Source organism: Leuciscus leuciscus (genome assembly GCF_965113295.1).
Source record: "Leuciscus leuciscus genome assembly, chromosome: 2".
Lineage (NCBI taxonomy): Eukaryota > Metazoa > Chordata > Actinopteri > Cypriniformes > Leuciscidae > Leuciscus > Leuciscus leuciscus.
Genome location: NC_138726.1, coordinates 32,824,979 through 32,845,876, shown reverse-complemented (window position 1 = coordinate 32,845,876; position 20,898 = coordinate 32,824,979). Strand labels below are relative to the sequence as shown.

Sequence of the window (20,898 nt, the reverse complement as noted above, 5' to 3'; positions counted from 1 at the left end):
AGGTTCACACTAGTAATCGTATATTTTTATGCCCTTACCTTGCAGTAGAAGTAACGGCTGACAGCCTCCTGAGACCAAGGCTGATGATAAAACTCTGCTCTCCTCTCTTCCTCTGGGTTCCCAACAACATCTGTCATCAGCTACAAACAATCAAAAGGTGATTACAGTAAGAAAAGCAGGACAATGACAGGACAAACATGATGCAGGACATTGTTTACAGAGACGCATACACTACACTAAATGTTTGGGGTCGGTTAGTTTATTTAATGTTTTTGAAAGAAGTCTATTATGCTCTATCAAAAATATTCTGAAATATTACTATTACAATTTAAAATACCCTTTCTATTCTAATATATTTAAAAATGTAATTTATTCCTGTGATGACAGCTGAATTTTCAGCATCATTACTCCAGTCTTCAGTGTCACATGATCCTTCAGAAAACATTCATATGTCCCGATTTGTTTCTCAATAAACATTTTTGATTATTATCAATGTAGAAAACAGTTGTGCTGATTAATAGTTTTGTGGAAACAATGATACTTTTTTTCAGGATTCTTTTATTCCAAAAAACAGAATACACGGTAGTGTATGAGAGCTAATAAAGCTTTGGTTTTTCTTTAGTTTTCTTCAGTTTTCTTCACTACTGACTATGAAGCAAATATCCTCTAGAAGCTTCTGTAAATCTGGCTCAAAGTGTGTTATTTCTGTATCATTAACAGCAGCAAACAGAGCTGCAAAATGTATTTCCAGAGAGGTTTACCAAACACTCCTACAGCCCCTTCTGACCTGTTCCAAACAGGTTGTCCCACCCCAAACTCATGCCATTGGTTGAGCCAGAAGTTGACATATCAGACCACTCAAACAAACTGAGCAATGTTTTGAAATCGGCACAGAGCCACTGTGTTTACCCTTTTTGAGACGTCAGCCTACAAATGGCTTTCATGCATCTGTATCAGCACATTAAACTGAGATAGGAGAACATACTGTAAAACTGAGAACACACTTCATCTTCAAAAATATACATTACATGTATAGAAGAAAGAAAGCTGGTGCAGACCTTCAGATCTCTGCTCTGGGATTTGAGCCAGTCCTGAATGTAGCCTTTGGGATCTCTGGAGAAGCTGAGCATGAAATCTCTCTGAATCTTCAGCTGATTGATGGACTCAATAGTCTCATGGATCTGCAGATCATTTAGAACCAGATTGAAAAATCAACAGACATGGCAGCACAGCAAAACTGGTTAAGTCCTGATTATTATCCTTCTGTCAGTCGAAATCAGAGACCCTATAATTCAGAATAAAATGTCCAGAAGTTCAATCATCTGCTCTATTTTTGCACTAACCTTGTTGTCCAAAGAGGCGATCTCTTGCTGATTGGCTGTGGAGAGCAGGAAGCTGCTCATTTGTGCTTTAAGGGGATCTTCCACCTCTACATCAATGTCATAGCAGGCCGTCTTTTTCTGATCATTAGGGTCGACACTGTACAAAAATAACCTCAATGAGACTCCTGCATGTTTTGTGTTCTTCAGAAAATTAATAAGAGCAGATAGAAAATACAAACAAGGCACAAAGACTAAACCAAAACAATATATTTTATGTAATTTATTCCTGTGATGTCAAAAATGAATTTTCAGCATCATTACTCCAGTCTTCAGTGTCACATGATCCTACAAAAATCATTCTAATATGCTGATTTGCTGCTCAAGATTTGCTTGCTGTATAAAATATTAATTTCTTTAAAAAAATCTTATTGACTACAGTATTTTGGTAACTATCTGCAATAAATATGACACATTTGTACGAACAAAATCGCATAAATACCTAATGATATGGTTGATGACAATAGGGTCTGGGGGCAGTAGAAGGTTGGTGAGGCGCTGTGGAATTTCAGAGAACTTCAGGCGTGGACAGTCAAAGATCTGTGAGAGGAGATGAGGTCAGAAACACAAAAAGTTCTCGATTAAAATATTGTATACTGTCTTTACATAATAATTCCAACATGTGTCTGTGAACTTTGGCAGTCTCATTTTAACTATCAAATAAATAAAGGGTTTAAGTGAAGCTGATTCATTCAATAATTACAGATTGTGACAAATGTTAATCAATGCTTCTAAACAAGCGTACCTGTTGGAAGTACTTGTCACAGTTGATGTACTCCTTGTCATGCGAGTCCTGCAGTTTGTTGGTTTTGACATACTGCCAGAGGGCCTGTATGATACTGGAGCGAGTCTGTGTGTGTATCCCAAGCAGACGAGCCAGACGCGGATCAAGCTTAAACTGAGGCGGCTGCATACAGGACACAAGAGTATTGTGCTTACATTTAATTCACTTTTCAGTCATTTAATACATTATTTAGTTAAATTAACTTTTAAGTTTTAATTTTAAAAAGAAGGCCAAATAGAATAATATTAATCTATTTTGGAATAAACTCACGATTTTTTTGAAAACTGACTGGGTAACTGCAATTTTTTTATTTCACAAAATAAAGCATTGCAAAATTATTAATAAGTAAACCTGCTGCTCACAGAGTTCCTGTTCTGTTGTAATATATATGTGATATTCACCCTTCACTATTATGTTTACTATTTCTTCAACTACTTATTTCAATAAACTTCCAGGTAAACTCAAAGCTTTGAGGTCTGAAATAAATGTACAATCAAAAAGCAAATCACACAAGTTCTTGTTCTATAATTTGAAATGACAAATGAGACAATTTAATCTTGCATGTCATGTTCATTAGCCTTCAGCTGATCTACATGTAAACATCACTGGATGCATTTAGTTGTCTTTACCTGGTAATCCAGCATTAACAGCAGGGTGCAGCGCACGTTAACATCTCCAGGCCTCTTCACCTGGAAACCGTCGGTCTCCTGAGTGGTTCCGGTACGATGCCACTGCGCAAGACAAGAGAAATCAACATAATTGCACCGAGTCATTAAGGAAAACAAAAACACATATTTGCAGAAACTGAAAAGAAAAATTACTTGAATGACAGTCTCATCACACATCTTTAATAAACAAAGTGCTATTTGGCATGTTTGTATGTCCTATAATGAAACCGTGTAGGACATAAATAAGAATATAATACATAAATAAATATAATATATTTATAATGGTTTGGTTATAGGAATCACCAATATTAATACATTTTCATTTAGGGTGATAAAGCAGAAAATCAAACACCAACCTCAACCAAATGGTTATCAGGGCCGTAAAGGTCTTTGTCAAGCTCAATCACTAGACTCTTGAAGAATGAGGAGAACTTCCTCTTCATCTTAGCAGGCTGTGAATGAAAGCATGAATAGTTTTTCAGAGTGTGCCACTGAGCAAACTACCCAGTTTCAAGTATAAAGACATTTTTGGAAAACAAGAACCTTACACAACATCATAAACTTTCCGGGTAGACTATCTATGGAAGAGTACGGCCTAAATGTTCAAATGAAATGTGGCATGTTGATGGATGATTTGCTGTGCGGGACAACATTCCATTCAGCCCAGAGACGGCATGAGTCCTTCAAGCTATCATCAATAAGTACTAGTTTCATTTCTTTCTGCATGGAAAGCATGCCTCAAGAGTATTAGCTAAACGGGTCTTGGTTAGAGACTGAACCAAGAGGCTGAATTTATGCTGCATTACGTAAACCTTTAAGAATTTAGTCCTTGTAAACAGACTAATGGGCTGCAATCACATGAATCAAACCGGTACATTAGCACATATATCAGATCATAAACCAAAATCTGCTTTTAACAAAGAAAACCGCAACATTCAATATTATCATATAAACCTATATTTGCACTGAATGCTGACAGTATGTGTGTTCCTTTATTATTTATTCTGCTATCTTTACAAAAGGTAATTGGTATCATTACATAGATATGAAGGTCATGAATGTATACGTTTTTTGTAGGTGAAGGCGACATGCATGAGCAAAAACAAATATGCGATGAGCCTCAGCTTTGTCAGTAAAAACAGATAGCAGGTAAGTTACCTAAATCTACTTTTAAAGAGGCAAAACTATTTCTGGTAACTTCCAGTTATTTGTTACTAATGTAATGGGTGGAGTTTGCTTCATATAAACAGCACTTCATGAATATTTATGTCATGTCCCTTCCTGGTATCTCACAGTGATACGATGCAAAAGCAACAGGGTTTTATTTTTTAACTGATCATGACATAATTTTAAAGATTCGACTAATAAATGAATCTTTCAAACCAGTCTAATGCTAACATGTATAATATTCATGTTTTATGCCTATACATTTCGGTAGTGCTGCACATGCCGGCTAGACTGCCAATGTAAGTGTATTACAGAAATGATGCTTTTTAGGTTGAAATTTCTTTCTGACAATAAAAGCATGCCACAAATCCTGTTGACAGAGCTTCAGATGTCATTAACCGAGAATTTTCCTTTAAGATACGCATTGTTGGCTAAAAGGAGGCAGGCATACAACTATCAAAAGAGCAGAGTAAGGAAAAATAGTTCAAGTCAATGGACCCACAGAACTTTCTGGCACGTATGTTTGGATGGAGTCTGGGAAGTGATCTCACTGGTAAGTGTGGTCAAGAATCTGAGCCTGGGAGAGTAAATTTAACCTCACTAATTCAAAAGGCACATAGCTGCCATTCACAAGTCATGATGTCAGAGACAAAAAGCACGATCAAACATTGCAGACAGTTTATATGTGATATTTCTTACCAATAAAAGCACCAAAACAAAAGCAACAGCACCTCAGTGTTTTATAGTAAAGGATTTAAAATAGCTGTATTGTGCAATTATTGATTAAAGAGCAATTGACTCACATCATCCAGCAGTTTGCCCTCTACACGCAGCTCCCAAGATGCAATGCTGCCTTCAGAGTCCTCTGCATCAGGCTTGGCAGGGTTAAACGTGTTGGAGATGTAGAGACGCAGTTTTCGCTTTTGCTTGAAATAGAAAAAAAAGAGTTTATCTAAATTTTTATCTTCATCCAATCCTCAAGATGATATTAGTATGCTCGCAAATATACAGAAGCATTATGCAGCGAAAATGCTTTTAAGCTGGTAATTGGTAAAATATTAGAAGCTAGACAATATAAAATAGAATAATGACACCATCATTTTATGCTCATTTAAGTTGTTTTGTGTCTTATCCTGTTGATTTATGCAAGCAATATTTTTAATGGTTCAGTAACAAATGAAAATTCTTGTCCCAAGGTTCCCTCTGCCGTGTTTTAAAAGGTATGATATATTGGTTAACAAAAGTGCTAAGACATAAAAAAAATTTAATTGTCTAGATAAAACAGATCTGTTTTGAAACATGAAATTAAAAAGAATATATGGATCATCATGGGGATGAGAAATACCTTCATGGGTCTCTTAAGTGCCTCTTGGATGTCCACCCGTTTGCGCATTATGGTCTGGTCTAATTTGCGCTCGAATGCCAACAGATCCATATACGCCTGTGACTCCGGAACAAGCTCACGAATCTGAAAAAAGAATTCAATAAAACCTCATTTTGTAAATGGCAGCACTGGTAAAGAAATTCAAACAATCCTAGTTATTTTCCCCTCTTGTTCTGTAGACGATAGACTGAGGGTTTTGTAAATGACTAATGCGTCTGGCATCTCCACTGGAGCTGTATCTATCTATATTGCCTGATAACACACACGCATAGTGCCGATTATCTTATCTAACACAACCAAATCATAGTGACACAGTGACTATAGAAAACTAAGAACAGAATCATCCGTGAACAATAACATTAAAACCCCATTTTAAAAATATTAATATAAATAATAGATTTCAACCAACAGTCATCACCATGAACCCACAGCAGTAATGCTGTCATATATGTTAGATTATTTATTATATATTGCATTATTGTCTAGAATACATATTATCTAATAAAAACTCAAATTATCTGAAAATTCTTTGTGATATACTATATATATATATATATATAATTTTTTTTTTTTTTTTTAGGCCTGCTGTCAGTATGTATTGTCTGGTTATGGTGACAATTACTGAATGCAAAAGCCCTCCAAAATATTTCTGTCCATCGTATCGCTTGCTTGGTAGAAGATTCCGCCCCTCTAACAGGCCGAGATAGAGAACAGACGTGCACGCCAGAGCATCTTCATCATTGCACATTTGCACACACATAAAAAAACCCAGTCAAACCAATGAAAGCAATGAAAAGGCTCAGATCTCTTACTCACCCTTTGTGGAAGGATCTTATCAGCCATCTTCCTCCTCTTGGCACTGCAGAAAGAGGGAGAAAGGGGAAACGGAGAGGAAAGGCAGAAAAAAAATCCAAGATGTTACTATGGAGACTGACAGTGGAGCACCCGGGACATCTGCTAAAATTCTGGGGCTGGTCCAGGATGCGGGAAAACCGGTGTGGGAGTGTGTGTGTGTGTGTGCCTCGCCAGCCCAGATGGTGCTGGCAACCATTGGCACAGAGGACGTTACTAGAATCAACTAGAATCGTTACTGCTTAAACTTGCACAAGTTGAAGCTTGGAAAGCAGCAGAGGTCCACAGGACCAGCTCATATTGTGCAGACAGGTGTGTTGTATGCTTTTAAATATATTTGTGCTTATAAGTATATTTGTGCTCATATACTGTATGAATGCTCATCTATTTCTTTGAACACAAAAGATAATGTTGTTTTAAACACTCAAAAGCAGGATCCGTACAGGTAACAATCACCAAAACAAAACCTAAAAGTGCAAACACTGTGAGCGAATCAGGGAAATTATCACCATGTACAATTTTTGTTATTCCACAATGAATCTCTGGGTAGAACTCACTAGCTTATGAGTTTTTTTAGTAAAAGTAAAAGAAAAAATATATAATAAAGATTAAATAAAATTAAATAATATCCCATCAACTAAAAGATGCACAACTCAGTCAGCCTGACTCATTAATACATATTTAGTTTTTTGTTAAAACATTTAGAGATGACACTTTGCATTGAAGTGTAAAACAAGCTCTCACATACTACATCTGCCATCATGCCATGCAACAGGACATGCAAGCACATCCATGCCAAATTCAGCAAAGAAATTCTTCAATATTTTTCAGAGTTCATGTCTTAAATGTCAGGTTAGATCAAATAGACTGACATCAACTTATCTACAACTGAATTAAAACATTGCCTTATGAATAATCTTCGATAATAACCATCAAACATCAAGGTTGTGGTAAATCAGAAGTGAGGGGGGAAATCCTTGTTAGGGATATGTCTCTTGAGACAAGATGTGCCAGGGGGTAAAGGGATCAAGGCTCGGGACAAGGGTGGGATCAAAACGTGTGAATCCATCATGCAGCAGAATAAACTCCTACTTTGATCCGAGTGTGGGATCTGATTGGGCTTCTCTCATGTCCATCTGCCTCCCTGGCATCTCATTTGGTCCAGGAAATCCCACAGGCTTCCTGATGGCATTTGAAGGGTCCTTCATTAGAGGGGACTGAGTGTGTTTGTGTGTAAGTTAAGAATTGCTGAATATTTTGACGACACATTACAAAAAGCTGAATAGACAAAACAGACAACATGGGAGTTGCACAAAAACCAGCAGAACTAGAGGACAAATGATCTGATAAGCCATGTGTGGTTATTACACACACACATACAACTATTGCATTGATTAGTCTGATGTAAGACAGGAGGGTTGTAGCAATGCAAGATAATGTTACACTAATGTGTCAGACAAGGTCGACAGACAGACCGAGCAAGTATGCGAATCAATGGAGCTGAGTCAGAGAAGACACAACAGACAGAGAGAGAGAGAGAGAGATCCAAAAAAAACAAAACAAAACAAAAAACCGAAGAGAGAAGTATTATATAAAATATTTCTCAGTGAGTGGCCCCTTTCTGTCACAACAGCGCAGACAGTGGTTGGCCAGCAGACTGAAGACTCCACAGATCAGATTAACTGCAACTAAACAACTGCCACTGCCCAAACTAAGACATATGTCACAGAGATTTGTGATAGAAGACCACAGAGTGACTCCATTTAAAACATTTGGGAATTTTTTGAGATTTACAAGAAAGGAGCTTGGGCCATGTCGGATCATTCCTCTGATTAAAATAAAACAGCAAACAAATGGCACCCAAGAACAAACAGTGAAACTGAAATTAGAAGAAATAAACATCCTAATAAGAAATATGCAAAATAAGAGTGGTGAGAATAACACAATGTCCTAAACAGTTTCCAGCAACAAACGATTTATTTCGTCACAGTCAAGTGAAACTGTTCAGCAACATGATGCAATTAAAGACAAACAGAAGATATGTTGATGTCTAGTGTACAGCTACTCAGTATGGAGCGAAATTTTAGACCAATGAGATTTCACTGTGGACGGGTGAATATTAATATTCCTTCCGATAATACTGTTTTTGGGTCGAGGCCTCTACTCAGTTTCAACTGAGAATACCATTTCAAAAGCCGTTTATGAGCACTGTTCTTTTATAGCACACATTTAAGCAAAGCTTTTAAAAACCTACAGTGTGCACTACAGTTTCTGGGCTCACAGTGTCCTGGACGCCATTATTTTAAAGATTCAGAAAAGTTGAATCACTGTCTGGCCAACTGGGATTTCAATGTGGAGATTAAGGCTATGATCATGATTTTTCAGAAGTACTACAGATACTGCAGTGTATATTAGCACTGTTTGTTGTTTGCTTTTGGGATCTGAAGGAGCTTTTGGGTCTGGAAGCTGTGATGTATGACGTCCGACTTAACAACCAAATAGAAATCAAGTAAGAGACAACATGCCTGTTGCTCGTTGTGGTCAGTTAGGACAAAAACTTTACATGAAAAATAAACTTTTTTTTTTATCACTTTGCACCTGGTTAATAGGACATAGTGTAAGACTAGGAAAAACATCATGAAATCTACATCAATACGGTCATAACCATTTCATTGTCAAGAGCTGTTTGCTATATTTTTGTACATGTAAATTCTTTTGTTTTTCCATTAAGCTGCATGTACAGAATCAAACCTCATGCCAGCCAGGATCAAGCCATTCTGTTGAAACATACAGAATTGAGTTCTTGTCAGAGGAAAAAACACATCTTCCCATCCAACCATCAATGCAAAAGAGGCAATTGACATAATCAACTCAGCTGAAGTCATTCAGCTCTGACTGTATTGAACACTTCAGTTCCACTGTGTCCGTAATATAGATTGTAGGAATACAGTGACAGTGTACTTGTAAGTCCTCAGGGGTTTATACAAAAGTGTTACCTTCCAATCTCAAGGAAATGACACACTTTCACTGTCTTTTTTCCATGCTAATCTTGACCCTATGGTTACAGTGATTTTTAACAAAAAAATGTACTATCTATCATTACTTACTCACCCTCATGTTCATCCAATCCTGTATGACTTGTGAAGATATTTTGTCAATTGTCAAAGTATTTGTCAATGGTCACCAAAATGTTTGGTTCCCAACAGTCTTCAAAATGTTATTTTATGTTCCACAGATGTTATGTTCTACAGGTTTGGAACAGCAAGAGGGAGAATAAACCATTACAGAATATTTGGGTGAACTATCCCTTTAAGTAGCATTTCACATTTGTATTGTTGAAAAGGGGTGAGCACTTCTTTTAACCGTGGATTACTGCTGCAAAATGGGGTTACTATTGCTTTTGCCAGGATAACCCAGAATGATGTTGACCCAGGATTAAAAATTAATGGAATCATTATTTTTTTCTTTATTCATATGATAGTGGAGGGGGAGTTTGGACCCAAATCAGTTCTTATATGTTATGAACACACCGCATCGCTGCTTCAACTGGGTTCACAATTTCAAAAGCCTACATAAATCCACAACCTACATTAGGTTCCTGTTATGATATCATCCTGTAATTTTTCTGTGGGTTCCTGATCATTAGTGTGTGTCATATTATACTCACTTTCTGTTTCGACTCTGTACAGCCTGCTGCTGCTGTGAAGGAGAGGGCCGTTTGCGACCGGCCTCCATGTTCTGATTTGTAAGTCCAGGCCGGACAGCGGTGTTTCCTCCATATGGTGGCCCTGGAGGCCCCATTGGGGCCCCCTGATGAGGCATTCGTGCTCCTGATGGCATGCCAGGCCGCTGAAAAAAAGGTGACAACCAAAAGATGGACATAAGCAACTAAGTGAGGTGGAGAAAATGTATACGATTAACACACTCTGAAACAAGAGTTTACAGATACAGCATAGAGTGAACCAGTATAATGATGGTTTTTAAACATACATATAAATAACTTGACAATCAATTGTGAAAAACAAATACTTTTTTTAAAGGAAAAGTTTGAACAATGGATATAATATATGCACCTGTGTTTATTTAAAGTTTAAGGTGAGGTGAATATTTAAATATCTATCACTATAGTCTGTTAAACCTACTAAATTGACTAGTTCAGAAGCAGCTGTTGCCTGCCATAACAGCAGAAGCAACTGCACACACAATTCATGCACAACACACTCAACACTTGTGAAACCAGAGACAACAGGTCACACGTACAAGAGCTCAGGACAATGAACAAATGTCTCCAAAAGAGTAAACCCATAGTCTTCTTGTCACACATAAATGTTTCCCCTGAGAACAGATGGTGTGTTTCAACTTTTTCTAATACAAACTCATGATATTTTATCTTTTAGCTGCAATTTATTGTATTAGTTAAGATTTACTCTAATTACATTAGAATGAGACATGGAAATGGTTTTAATTATGGTAAAATAACATTGAAACAATTTAAAGTACTGTAATTGACATAACAGGAAATGAGAGATCTAGATTAGTGGGATCACTATTGAATTGAGCAGGTTAATACATATTAACATTAATCAGTAGCCAGATCTACTAACAGCTTGCTCCAGTGCAGACCCTATTTTTGCCATGAACAACTGTCAGAATTTACTAAAGACACACAGTGAAAAATTAACGCTGAAAGGGCATGGACACATTATTTTTGCGGCTGACCTTAAAGCATATGCATTTGTAGGAGCTTTCATTTCAGATGCAAAATTTATGGAAGGAGAGTATTTAAATTAATAATGCTAGGTGTTTTACTAAGGTTTGTGCTAGTCAATTTACTGGTATTTAATAATTTGTAATAATCCAGTGAGATTTTTGTATGCACAAGGAGTCTGACAACAGCCGGTATTATTCACACCGAGATCTGTCTCACCATCATCAAATCCACCTGGGATTAGCTACATGAAGAAACAGAAAAAACGGAGATAGACTAAATCCAGAGGAACTGCGGCAAGGTCTCCTTAGATGCTTGAAGTAAACGATCTGCAAAGCTACCAGAAAAACTATGTGCAAGTGTACAGAGGACAAAAGCTATTTTAAATGCAAAGGGTGGTCACACCAAATATTCATTTGATTTAGTTAACTGATAAATAAAATCTATTTAGCACATTAGTTTTGAAAGCATCCTCACTTTACAGCATTTTTACACAAGTGTCCCGCAGTTCCTCTGGATTTAATCTGTCTCAGTTTTTTCTGTTTCTTCATGTAATCCCAGATGGACTTGATGATGGTGAGATCAGATCTCCATGTGGAGCATATCGGCTGTTGTCAGATTCCTCTCACTGGATTATTACAATTATTTGTCAAAATGAATGTGTGGAAATGTAAACTGATATTTCCTACTGACAAACTGCAGAAAAAGATATAAAACCATTTTTGGGGGATGAAAATACTAACGTGCCTAAGACTTTTGCACAGTACTAAGTATATATATATATATATATATATATATATATACACTGTGTATATACCATGGTCTGTCTCAATACTCCATTCTGATTGGCTGGAAGGTGTGCATTAAAATCGTTTAATGCACAGGTAGATCTAAGTCAGTTTAACTTTCATTGAAGCACACACCTCACTCACACACAGAGATCAGAAATCGCACTGCGCACACAGAAATATGTTGTCAATGCTGCCCTTCCACATTTTTCTTTAAAGTCATTTAATGCACAGCTAGCCATGAATTATCCCTTACATATATATATACATACATTACAAAGTGACAGACCTGATAGGTGCACAGGAACTGAGGGATACAACCGATGGATGAAAGAGAAAGTTCCCCATGATAATACACAACCATATTCCAAACATAAAGAAGAACCAGCCAATTAGACAGACATGGTAGTGATAGGTTAATGATGGCAAGACTGGATTTACTTTACTAAGAAAAAAGACAGCACAGGGTTAGGATTGTGGCGCTGGCAGTAAAATTGGACAGGCAATTTGAGAGCATGTCAAAGGTACGGTTTGGAGTGACAGAGAAAACACAAAAGAGAGTGGTCAAAAGAACAAGAGAAACTCCAATCAGACAAAAATAGACAAAAGTGTCCACTTTTTGTCTAAGTAATAAATGAGAGGAAAATTAGTTCAATGAGAATAACTGAAGCCACAACAAAGAAATGTTCAGGGAACAGATGAAAGAGATGAAACCGATAATGAACTGAAACTCAAAGCAAAGCTGCATTACAGGAGAAAATCAGGTGTAAAAATGCACGGATGTGTCACAAAGCTTCACAAAAGATTAATATTCAATATTTTATGTATTACACATTCATTTCTCATCCAAAACATTATTCCTGACCTATTTTCAGTTTCATCTATTTCTGCAAGAGATGGCAGGATAAATCTGAAAAAGCTTATGAATCGAACCAGAATAATCCAACCAAATCAATTTCCATTTACACTAATGTTATCACTTGTAATCATTATCAAAGGAGGTTTTTCTCTTTTCAGTCGACTGTGAGGAGCCTTTTCTTCAAATTCTGATTCGCAATCTCGAAAGATGTGACTTATGTTACTACATAATTGAATTTCTTTAAAGAAAAATGGCAAACTAAACATTTTGCCAATTGATGAGCACAAAAAAAAAAAAAAGTTTTTTCGTGGAATGTTCAATGGGAACTTCTGAGTTATTGTAGCAACAGTAACCGAGAGAGACAGACCTTAGTGAAGGGACATTACACCATCATTACTGTATATGGCTGAAAAATTATTTCTTAGAATGTGCAATTCACTTACAACATCTGATTTATGAAGCGCTCAACATTATTAAAGAGCATTCTATAAAGCCGCATTCTATTAAGTCATAGAACCACTGAAATGGAGAAGATCTATCAAGCTCCATTCCTAATGGTGTGAACGAATCCTATGGCATAGTTATGTTAAACATTATTACTTTCACCTTGTGGCTACGTTGTGAGAAATATCTTTGCACTTCAGTTAAACAGGAAGGGATGGCATTGAACTGCTGCAGATGTGGAATGTGGAACAAATGTGTGAAAGCAATGACTAACTGCTGATTTTAAACGCTTTTGTGTTTAATTTACACAAAGGAAGTGATTGTGATGTACCTAATAATGATGGACCTTGCGTGGGCTTGAGCTCTGTTATGTCTGCAGGTTAGGAGACTGATGAAGTGAACTCTAGACTATTGTGAAATAAGAGCAGACTGTGCTGGGAGCATTGAGTTTCAGGGTAATGAAAGACAATGACTTACAATGAGATATTTAGAATTTGATAAGGCCACACACTTTCAGGTGTAACATTTCTGTTATTCCCTGAATACTGCAGTTAAACACTTTCTTTGTCTCTCTGTCTGATGTACTGCCAGATGCTTTTAGCGGTCTGTGTTTGCTGTTGAGCAGTCTTACGCTTATATTAACACAGGGAAAACTGACCAGCAGGAGAAATAATCATGTTTAATAGCTAGAGAGGGATAAAAGAGTCTTTAATCAGATTCTTCTTGTTATTAGAGTAGCGAGTTCACACATAAACATAGATTAAAAAAAACTTGAACATTTCAACAGTCCTGAAATGTACCACTTAAAATAGTTTAAACAATTACTGTCCTTTGCTGTCTCTCTCTGAGAGGCTGCTTTGTTCACAAACCACTTTGAATATAAATTTGGATGCAGGTAGGAAGGAAAACATTTTATTTGGAATATTTTTTCCAGCAGTCACACCATGTAGATTTGCACTTCAGAGAGATTGGCGGTGCTTGAGCTGTCAATCAGCAGTGACTGATGAGCACTTCTGCCCGATTCCTGCTGATAAACAACTTCTTTTTGCTCAAGAACACGCACGTCCCTCTGGAGTTTCTTTGCTTCCTGTTAATATGACAACTGCACAGACATCTGATTGGATAGACTTCCATAACTGCATTATTTCACTCCTGAAATAATCCATGAGTTTCTGCAGATGTTTAGGCCCACATTAGCTATATTTATATGTAACCAAATAATCAGTTTATAATAGGAATGAAAACCTTCAGTAAACACCTCATCCGATTGAGCTCAATTTAAATTTAATTTTGATGTGGCTGAAAGGGGTGGTGTAGATCTTAAATAATCAATTGAACAGAAAAAAAATAGATATGTAAGCCCTTGAATGTGACTACTTTTACATAGGTTTGTTGACGTATTATTATGTCTTACAAACTGATCAGTGGAGAAGAGGCACTGGATATTATTTTGTAACAGACTTTTAGCTGTTTGCAATGAACAAATCAAACAAAAATAATTGAAATAGCTTAACACAACAAATGTTTCAAGTGGTTTCAACTGAAAACGCAACTTTTAATTACTTCTGTAGATTCAAAATTATTCAACCTTCATGGCAAGCATCTTTGGTACTTAGTTATTAAACCTTTTTGCTGTTATGACCTGCTGCAAACAAGATGTTTAACCAGACACCAGATTCTGGCAGTGTTTCTGAAGAATCTTAGCCCATTCCTCATGAACAATGGCCTCCAGTTCAGTAATATTCTTGCTTGCTGCAACCACCTTCTTCAAATCCCACCAGATAATTTCCATAGGGTTCAAGTCAGGTGACTGTGATGGCCACTGTAGTAGGGTGACCATATTCCAGGTCATGTCCGGCCGGGATTTCGAGATCGCCCAAAATATCCGCGATTCGGCTTTTGCTTTCTCGTCGCCATTCATTTTGTTTACATGCACACCTTTTGATTCAGTAGTACTGAATTACTTCCGATTGGTTAATCTGAATCTAGTGTTTACATGAACACTAAACAAGTGATCGGTTGATGTGCGTTCTAGCATTGCTAAGAAAATTACTGTGTTTTCGTCTCGATCGGGATCCGTGTGAAGCAGAATGCATGACCTGCAAAGCTGGCACATACGTGTCAGTGTCAAATAACGTAATAATGTAAACATAATGAATGGTGACTGTAGAAAGCAAAAGCCGAATCCCGGGCATTTTGGGCGATCTCGAAATCCTGGCCAGATATGTCCTGGTTAAACAGGACGTATGGTCACCCTACACTGTAGAATCTCCCAGAACTCCTGCAACCAAGCCTTGGTGGAGTTTGAGGTGTGCTTGGGATCATTGCCCTGTTGGAAGGTCCAATGACTCCCAAGCTTCAGCTTCCTCAGTGATGGCACAATGTTTTTACTAGGATTTCCTGATACCTCAGTGAATCCATCTTGCCTTCCACACGCTGCAGGTTTCAAGTGCCAGAGGATGCCAAGCATCCCCAGAGCATCACGAGCCCCACCATGCTTAACTGTAGGCAGAGTTACCTTTCAACTGTAGAACTATGCTTCCAACAGTTTCTCTAGGACCATTAAAAGCTATCTTTTTGTATCCTGTTCCTTGTTTGTGAAGGGCGATGATATTTCCTATTAACTTTTTGGACCATTCTTTTGACTTTTTTCTAACCATATTTCTAAGATGCAGTCAAACGTGACACTCAACAAACCTAGCTAGTCTAGATATTCCATGTGTTCTAGCTCAAGCACACCTGGTGCAACTAATGAAGCCCTTGATTAGTTGCATCAGGTGTGCTTGAGACAACACCTGTTTTGTAGATTTGTGCTGTTGTGAGGGATTCTATTCACGGGGTTGAATAATTTGGAGACTGCAGAAGTCATTAAAAGTTGCATTTTCAGTTGAATTTGGGGAAACCACTTGGAACATTTGTTGTGTTGAGCTATTTCAATTACTTATGTTTGATTTGTTCAGTGAAAACAGCTGAAAGTCTGTAAATTGTGCCAATAAACCTGACTTGCAATGGGGGTTGAATCATTTTGATTACAACTGTATTTTATAGTAATATATATCTGAAATATACTTTTTTTAAACATGTCATCAATGCAAATGGCAAGTATGCTCATGATAGCCCTGGTTACATTATTGCGGTGACTTTCTCCATTTCCGAGGCAACTAGGTACTGCGCATGGGCTGAATTTTTTTCCTCTCCAGAATACATGTAAAAGAATATCGCAAAGTTTAGGGTTCATTTAAACAGAAATTTCAGAATCTGAAATTGGATTGGATTCATATGGACTGGTGATTAGTGCATGCAAACATGTTGATACATAAAACAAATGAAAAGTACAATTAAAATTTTTACATTTCATTCTTTTGATAGTTTCAAAATAATGATGCCATGTTTCACAATATGACTGTTTTTTGAAGCAATAAACAAAATGGGGTAAAAGTCATAGTTGTTGTTGTTTTGCTACTTAATTTCAAACAGTTAAACCAAAACTGAAGGTGTAAAAACATTGTTCTCATCTCATTGTATTTTACCATGGTAGTAAGTTTGCTTGTTTAAAGTGAACTGGAATGAAAGTTTCCGCTCCTAGAGTGAAATGACCTGTAGGTCATCTTTATTTATCCACACAGTTACACAGTAAGACTGAGTCTGTCATTAACTAAGACTGTGCATTTTATTTTGTGTCTGAGAGAAAAAGAGCTAATATAACAGATTACCAGTAATGTGTATTAGTGAAACACTGATAATGTGACACCTAATCTAAACTTGACATTGAGCCAAAACTAAGCGGCTGGAAGGGGAGATCAAAAAGAAAATAAGAACCGAGACAGAATATGAACAAAACTAAGAGAGAAAAAATACATCAAGAACATTTCAAATACACGGATTTAGAACATTTAAACAAGAGACCGCAACAGATACTGTACATAATTGGCCATAGATTTCCTTCCACACAAAACAAACTTTGAGAATACATTTCTCTCATTCTAGAAGCTGTTCAAACTGTAACTTAATTGTAAACCTTGATGAGCACATACTGTTCCTTGCCTTGGGAACAAGGCTGCTGAACCACCACATTCTTGCAGCTCAAGCTGTGGTCAAACATACTGCCATGTAACACGAATATACAGTATAACTTGCACACGCCAGGCTTTAGACAGGAGTGCAGCACAGAAGCAGCAAGGTGAACAATATAGCAAAGGTCAGGCTGAGGTAATCCAGGTAACTCATGAGTTCAGAAAGAAACTTAGAAGAAGCAGAGGAGAACAACACAGGCATAGGAGAGGACATAAAAGGATACGAAATAAGGAGCAGGAAACATTTTGCCCAGGAACAATCAGTGCTTCGCCAAGGTTAATTAGTCTGCAGAGGCAACACCACCATTTTCCTCATTCATCACCCAAACTCAGCATTTATGTGTTAAAAGTTAAAGCAACTCTATGCACTAAGGCAAATAGTGAACAAAAGGTTATAATGCAAACTAAGATGATTGCTGCAACTCTGCAAGTGAAAGGTGTTCTCTTACAAAATAAATTATAAAACACATCACATGCCAGAATTAACTATTAAGCCATAAAGAACTCAAGTCATTATATACACAGCAGTTCAAAAGTAAAACAGTACAAAATTCCTTACAGTATAGTACAGTTAAAAAATTCCCTAAAGGCTGGAATACACTACATTAGGAATCATACATTTCCCAATTTTGTAAATAGTAAAGAAAACTGGGCATCATACACTAAATGACTGACTGAGGATCAGACACTACCAGACTTTCAAATCGTTCCGAACACAACAAATTCACGCATGAAACAGGTGCCATGTTGCTAGGAGATGAATTTGCGTGACAAATAAAAACAATATGTTCTAAAATCAGCTCAATCGTCCAAATGGATGGAAATCATGGAATCAATAGTATGAAGCTAAAAAAAAAAAATCAGAGTCTGTGCCCATCATACACTGCGCAATTTTCTATGAAATCTGTCAATTCAAATCTGCAGACATGGCTCTGACTTTCGCAACTAAACTTGTTCGGTAAATCTGGGCAAAAGTCGTGTAGTGTTTTCCAGCCTAATTTAAAACTGCATTTATTTGATTACAAATACAGTAAAATAGTAATAATTTGAATTATTGTTACTTTTGAAATAAATTTGTTATTTATTTGTTATTTAGTTATTTGAATATATTTTAAAATGTAATTTATTCCTGTGATCAAAGCTGAATTTTCAGCATCATTACATTACATCATTACACATGATCCTTCAGAAATCATTCTATGTTGATTTGGTGATCAAGAAATATTTCTTACTATTGTCAATGTTGAAAACGGTTTTCCTGCTTAATACACATTTTTGCAGGATTCTTTGATGAATAGAACATTTAACAGAGCATTTTTAAACAGCATTTATTTAAAATAGAAATCTTTTGCAACATTATAAAATATATTTACTGTCATGTTCGATCAATCTAATACATCCTTTCTGAAAATTAAAAAAATGGGATTGTTAAAAATTACTGAGCCTAAACCTTTAAACAGTGGGCTAGTGTATATCACACGATAGTTGAATAATTCATAATATTTCAATAATTCTGCATTTAATTAATATAATAAAAAACCCTGAATAATCAAGTCAAATAGTAAAAAAGACAATAAAGACACCAATCAATGTATCAATAAAAGTATGTAATAATGTAAATGTAATAATAATCATTTTAGGAATTATTATCATTATTATTAAGTATTATTAAAACCCAAGGTCGCTTTGAAGAAACAGCAAGAAATTATTGGTAAGAAATTACCTAGAAAAAAAACACAAGAAACATAATATGAACGCAGGTTTACGCATTACACTCGCTATACTACAAACAGCTTTTCACTTCAGATTGATCTGCTCTGGATAGACAAAGCCCTGCTAATCATAAATAAAAGATTACACAGCTACTATGTACACAAAATGTTGCAGACATTAAGTGGATCCTTATTGCCTCTTCTGGATCAAACCTTGAATAGTGTCATACGGGAAACATCAGTCCGTGTTTCAGTATTATTAGTAGGCTAGTAATCATTACTACTGCTACAAATACACCATTTAGCTCTAGAAATAGCTTGAATTTTTAATGAACAACATGACAACAGACACGCTAATCTACATAGTAGATGTTATCTGTGAAGCACTTGATGTGTTCTTGGAGTTGTAATAATAGTGTGTTGAGTCTGAAAGCGGCTTGTGTTTTGAATGAAAGCGCTCGTCACCTTAGGCATGCTGCCAAACGCATGCAGCCTCCAGTGACCAAGTGCAAGTGGCTACCTTTGGCCTTTCTTTTGCGTTTGCCGATCCTTCTCGCTCTTTTTCTTAAACACTCGCCTCCCTCGTTCGCCTCTCCTCCCCACCCCGTCTCCGCTTTAAAAAGAAGAGCGGTGCGGAGCCGGGATCCGGAGGACTGGAAATAACCTTCACATGGACACCGTTCAGCGCTATCACTCAAACGCACGGGCTGTATAGCTGAGCTCTCACACACACACACACACACACACACACAAACACACATGTGCCGAGAGGGTACGTACCACTCCATGGACGAGGAACTCAAATAGTTTGCTCTTGGTGGCTTTGCGAGCTCCTCCAGCGGTCTCCTCCGAAGCCATTTCCCTCTGGTCTCCCTCCACTCTGGTTCTCCCTCTCTTTTGTCTTTCCCTCTCCCTCGCCTCTCTTCCTTTTCACCCTTCGCTCACCTCCTCAACCCCCCTCCGAGGCTCCCTGCTCCACTTCCCTTACTTTCTGCTCTTTCTCTCCCTCTGTCTCGGAGTGTGCTGCCCTGTCGAGCCTCTCGCTCTCTCTGTGTCTCTCACGCTTACGTTTGGTTGAGCTGCCTTTCAGGAGCCCAGCTGCTACAGAACGTGGGGGGTTGAGAGTTGGGGGTCTTTCAAGGGGGTTCCTGCTGGCCCACCATGACCGTCCCTCCCTCCCCCTTTTACAAACACGCTGACTGAAAAGCACACACGCTCACAGGCTGCTGCAGCTGTTGCATTCCATTGGTAGATAAGGGAATGCTCGCTGACTGGTCGCTCGCAGCCCTGCTGCGGTGTAGTTAGTCTCGCCGCTAACCAACCCCCTCCTCCTCTGCCTTCACTACTGCTCTCGCTCGCTCTCCTGTCCTTTGCTGCATGCAGTCAAACCCAGCAAGGCTTGGAAGACACTGCTCATTCTCAAAAAAATGGAGGGAGGATCCTTAAAGCAGCAGCAGTGAGGAAAAGCTGCCCGTATTTAGACACAGGTCGGAAATAAAACTGGTTCAGACAACACTGAAGGCTGATTTTTTATTTTTTTACCTCGTTTCTGGCTGTCTGTCTCAACTAAATATGAATACTTGAAATGATTACCTGATCTCTCATTTTTTATGAGAGACATGTCAGTCAGATGGATTTTGTTATATTGATGGATTGTACTGTGTATATTGTGGGTTTTGAAGCCATTCCTTACCAACAATGACAACGAACAGTTAAAACAGTTAACGGTAACACTTTAGATTAGGTACACATTCACTATTAACTAGTTGCTTATTAGCATGCATATTACAAGCATATTGGCCATTTATTAGTAGTACTTATAAAGCACATATTAATGCCTTAATCTGCATGACCCTATTCTAGATGCCTTAACCCAACCCAATTAACATAACCACGACAACAACTTAACTCCTTGTGAACATACCCTAATCTAGTGTGACCAAAAATACCTAAATTATATATATATATATATATATATATATATATATATATATATATATAATTTTTACCCCACACAGACATCTTATTATCTGTAGTTTTTGTTTGTTTTCAGTGTACAGGAAGCTTAATCAAGAAAAAT

The 20,898-nt window shown here is 37.3% G+C and overlaps 1 protein-coding gene across 3 annotated transcripts in view; it reads right to left on the bottom strand.

Moving 5' to 3' along the window:
• Positions 1-20,898, bottom strand: part of smarcd3b (SWI/SNF related BAF chromatin remodeling complex subunit D3b) — a 76,545-nt gene that overhangs the window by 3,275 nt on the left and 52,372 nt on the right. Inside the window, exons 1-13 of one of the 3 annotated variants that reach the window (XM_082162178.1) lie at positions 19,599-20,223; positions 9,902-10,083; positions 7,327-7,416; positions 6,199-6,241; positions 5,344-5,466; positions 4,802-4,924; positions 3,188-3,283; positions 2,793-2,894; positions 2,125-2,286; positions 1,822-1,919; positions 1,344-1,479; positions 1,059-1,181; positions 39-140 (exon numbers count right to left, since the gene is read on the bottom strand). In XM_082162178.1, coding sequence (XP_082018304.1) covers positions 39-140; positions 1,059-1,181; positions 1,344-1,479; positions 1,822-1,919; positions 2,125-2,286; positions 2,793-2,894; positions 3,188-3,283; positions 4,802-4,924; positions 5,344-5,466; positions 6,199-6,241; positions 7,327-7,416; positions 9,902-10,083; positions 19,599-19,676 — 1,458 coding nt within the window. In that variant the 5' untranslated portion in view covers positions 19,677-20,223. Of the gene's footprint in view, positions 1-38; positions 141-1,058; positions 1,182-1,343; positions 1,480-1,821; positions 1,920-2,124; positions 2,287-2,792; positions 2,895-3,187; positions 3,284-4,801; positions 4,925-5,343; positions 5,467-6,198; positions 6,242-7,326; positions 7,417-9,901; positions 10,084-19,598; positions 20,224-20,898 lie in introns of those variants that run through there. The other 2 variants (XM_082162179.1, XM_082162180.1) reach the window with 2 other exon arrangements.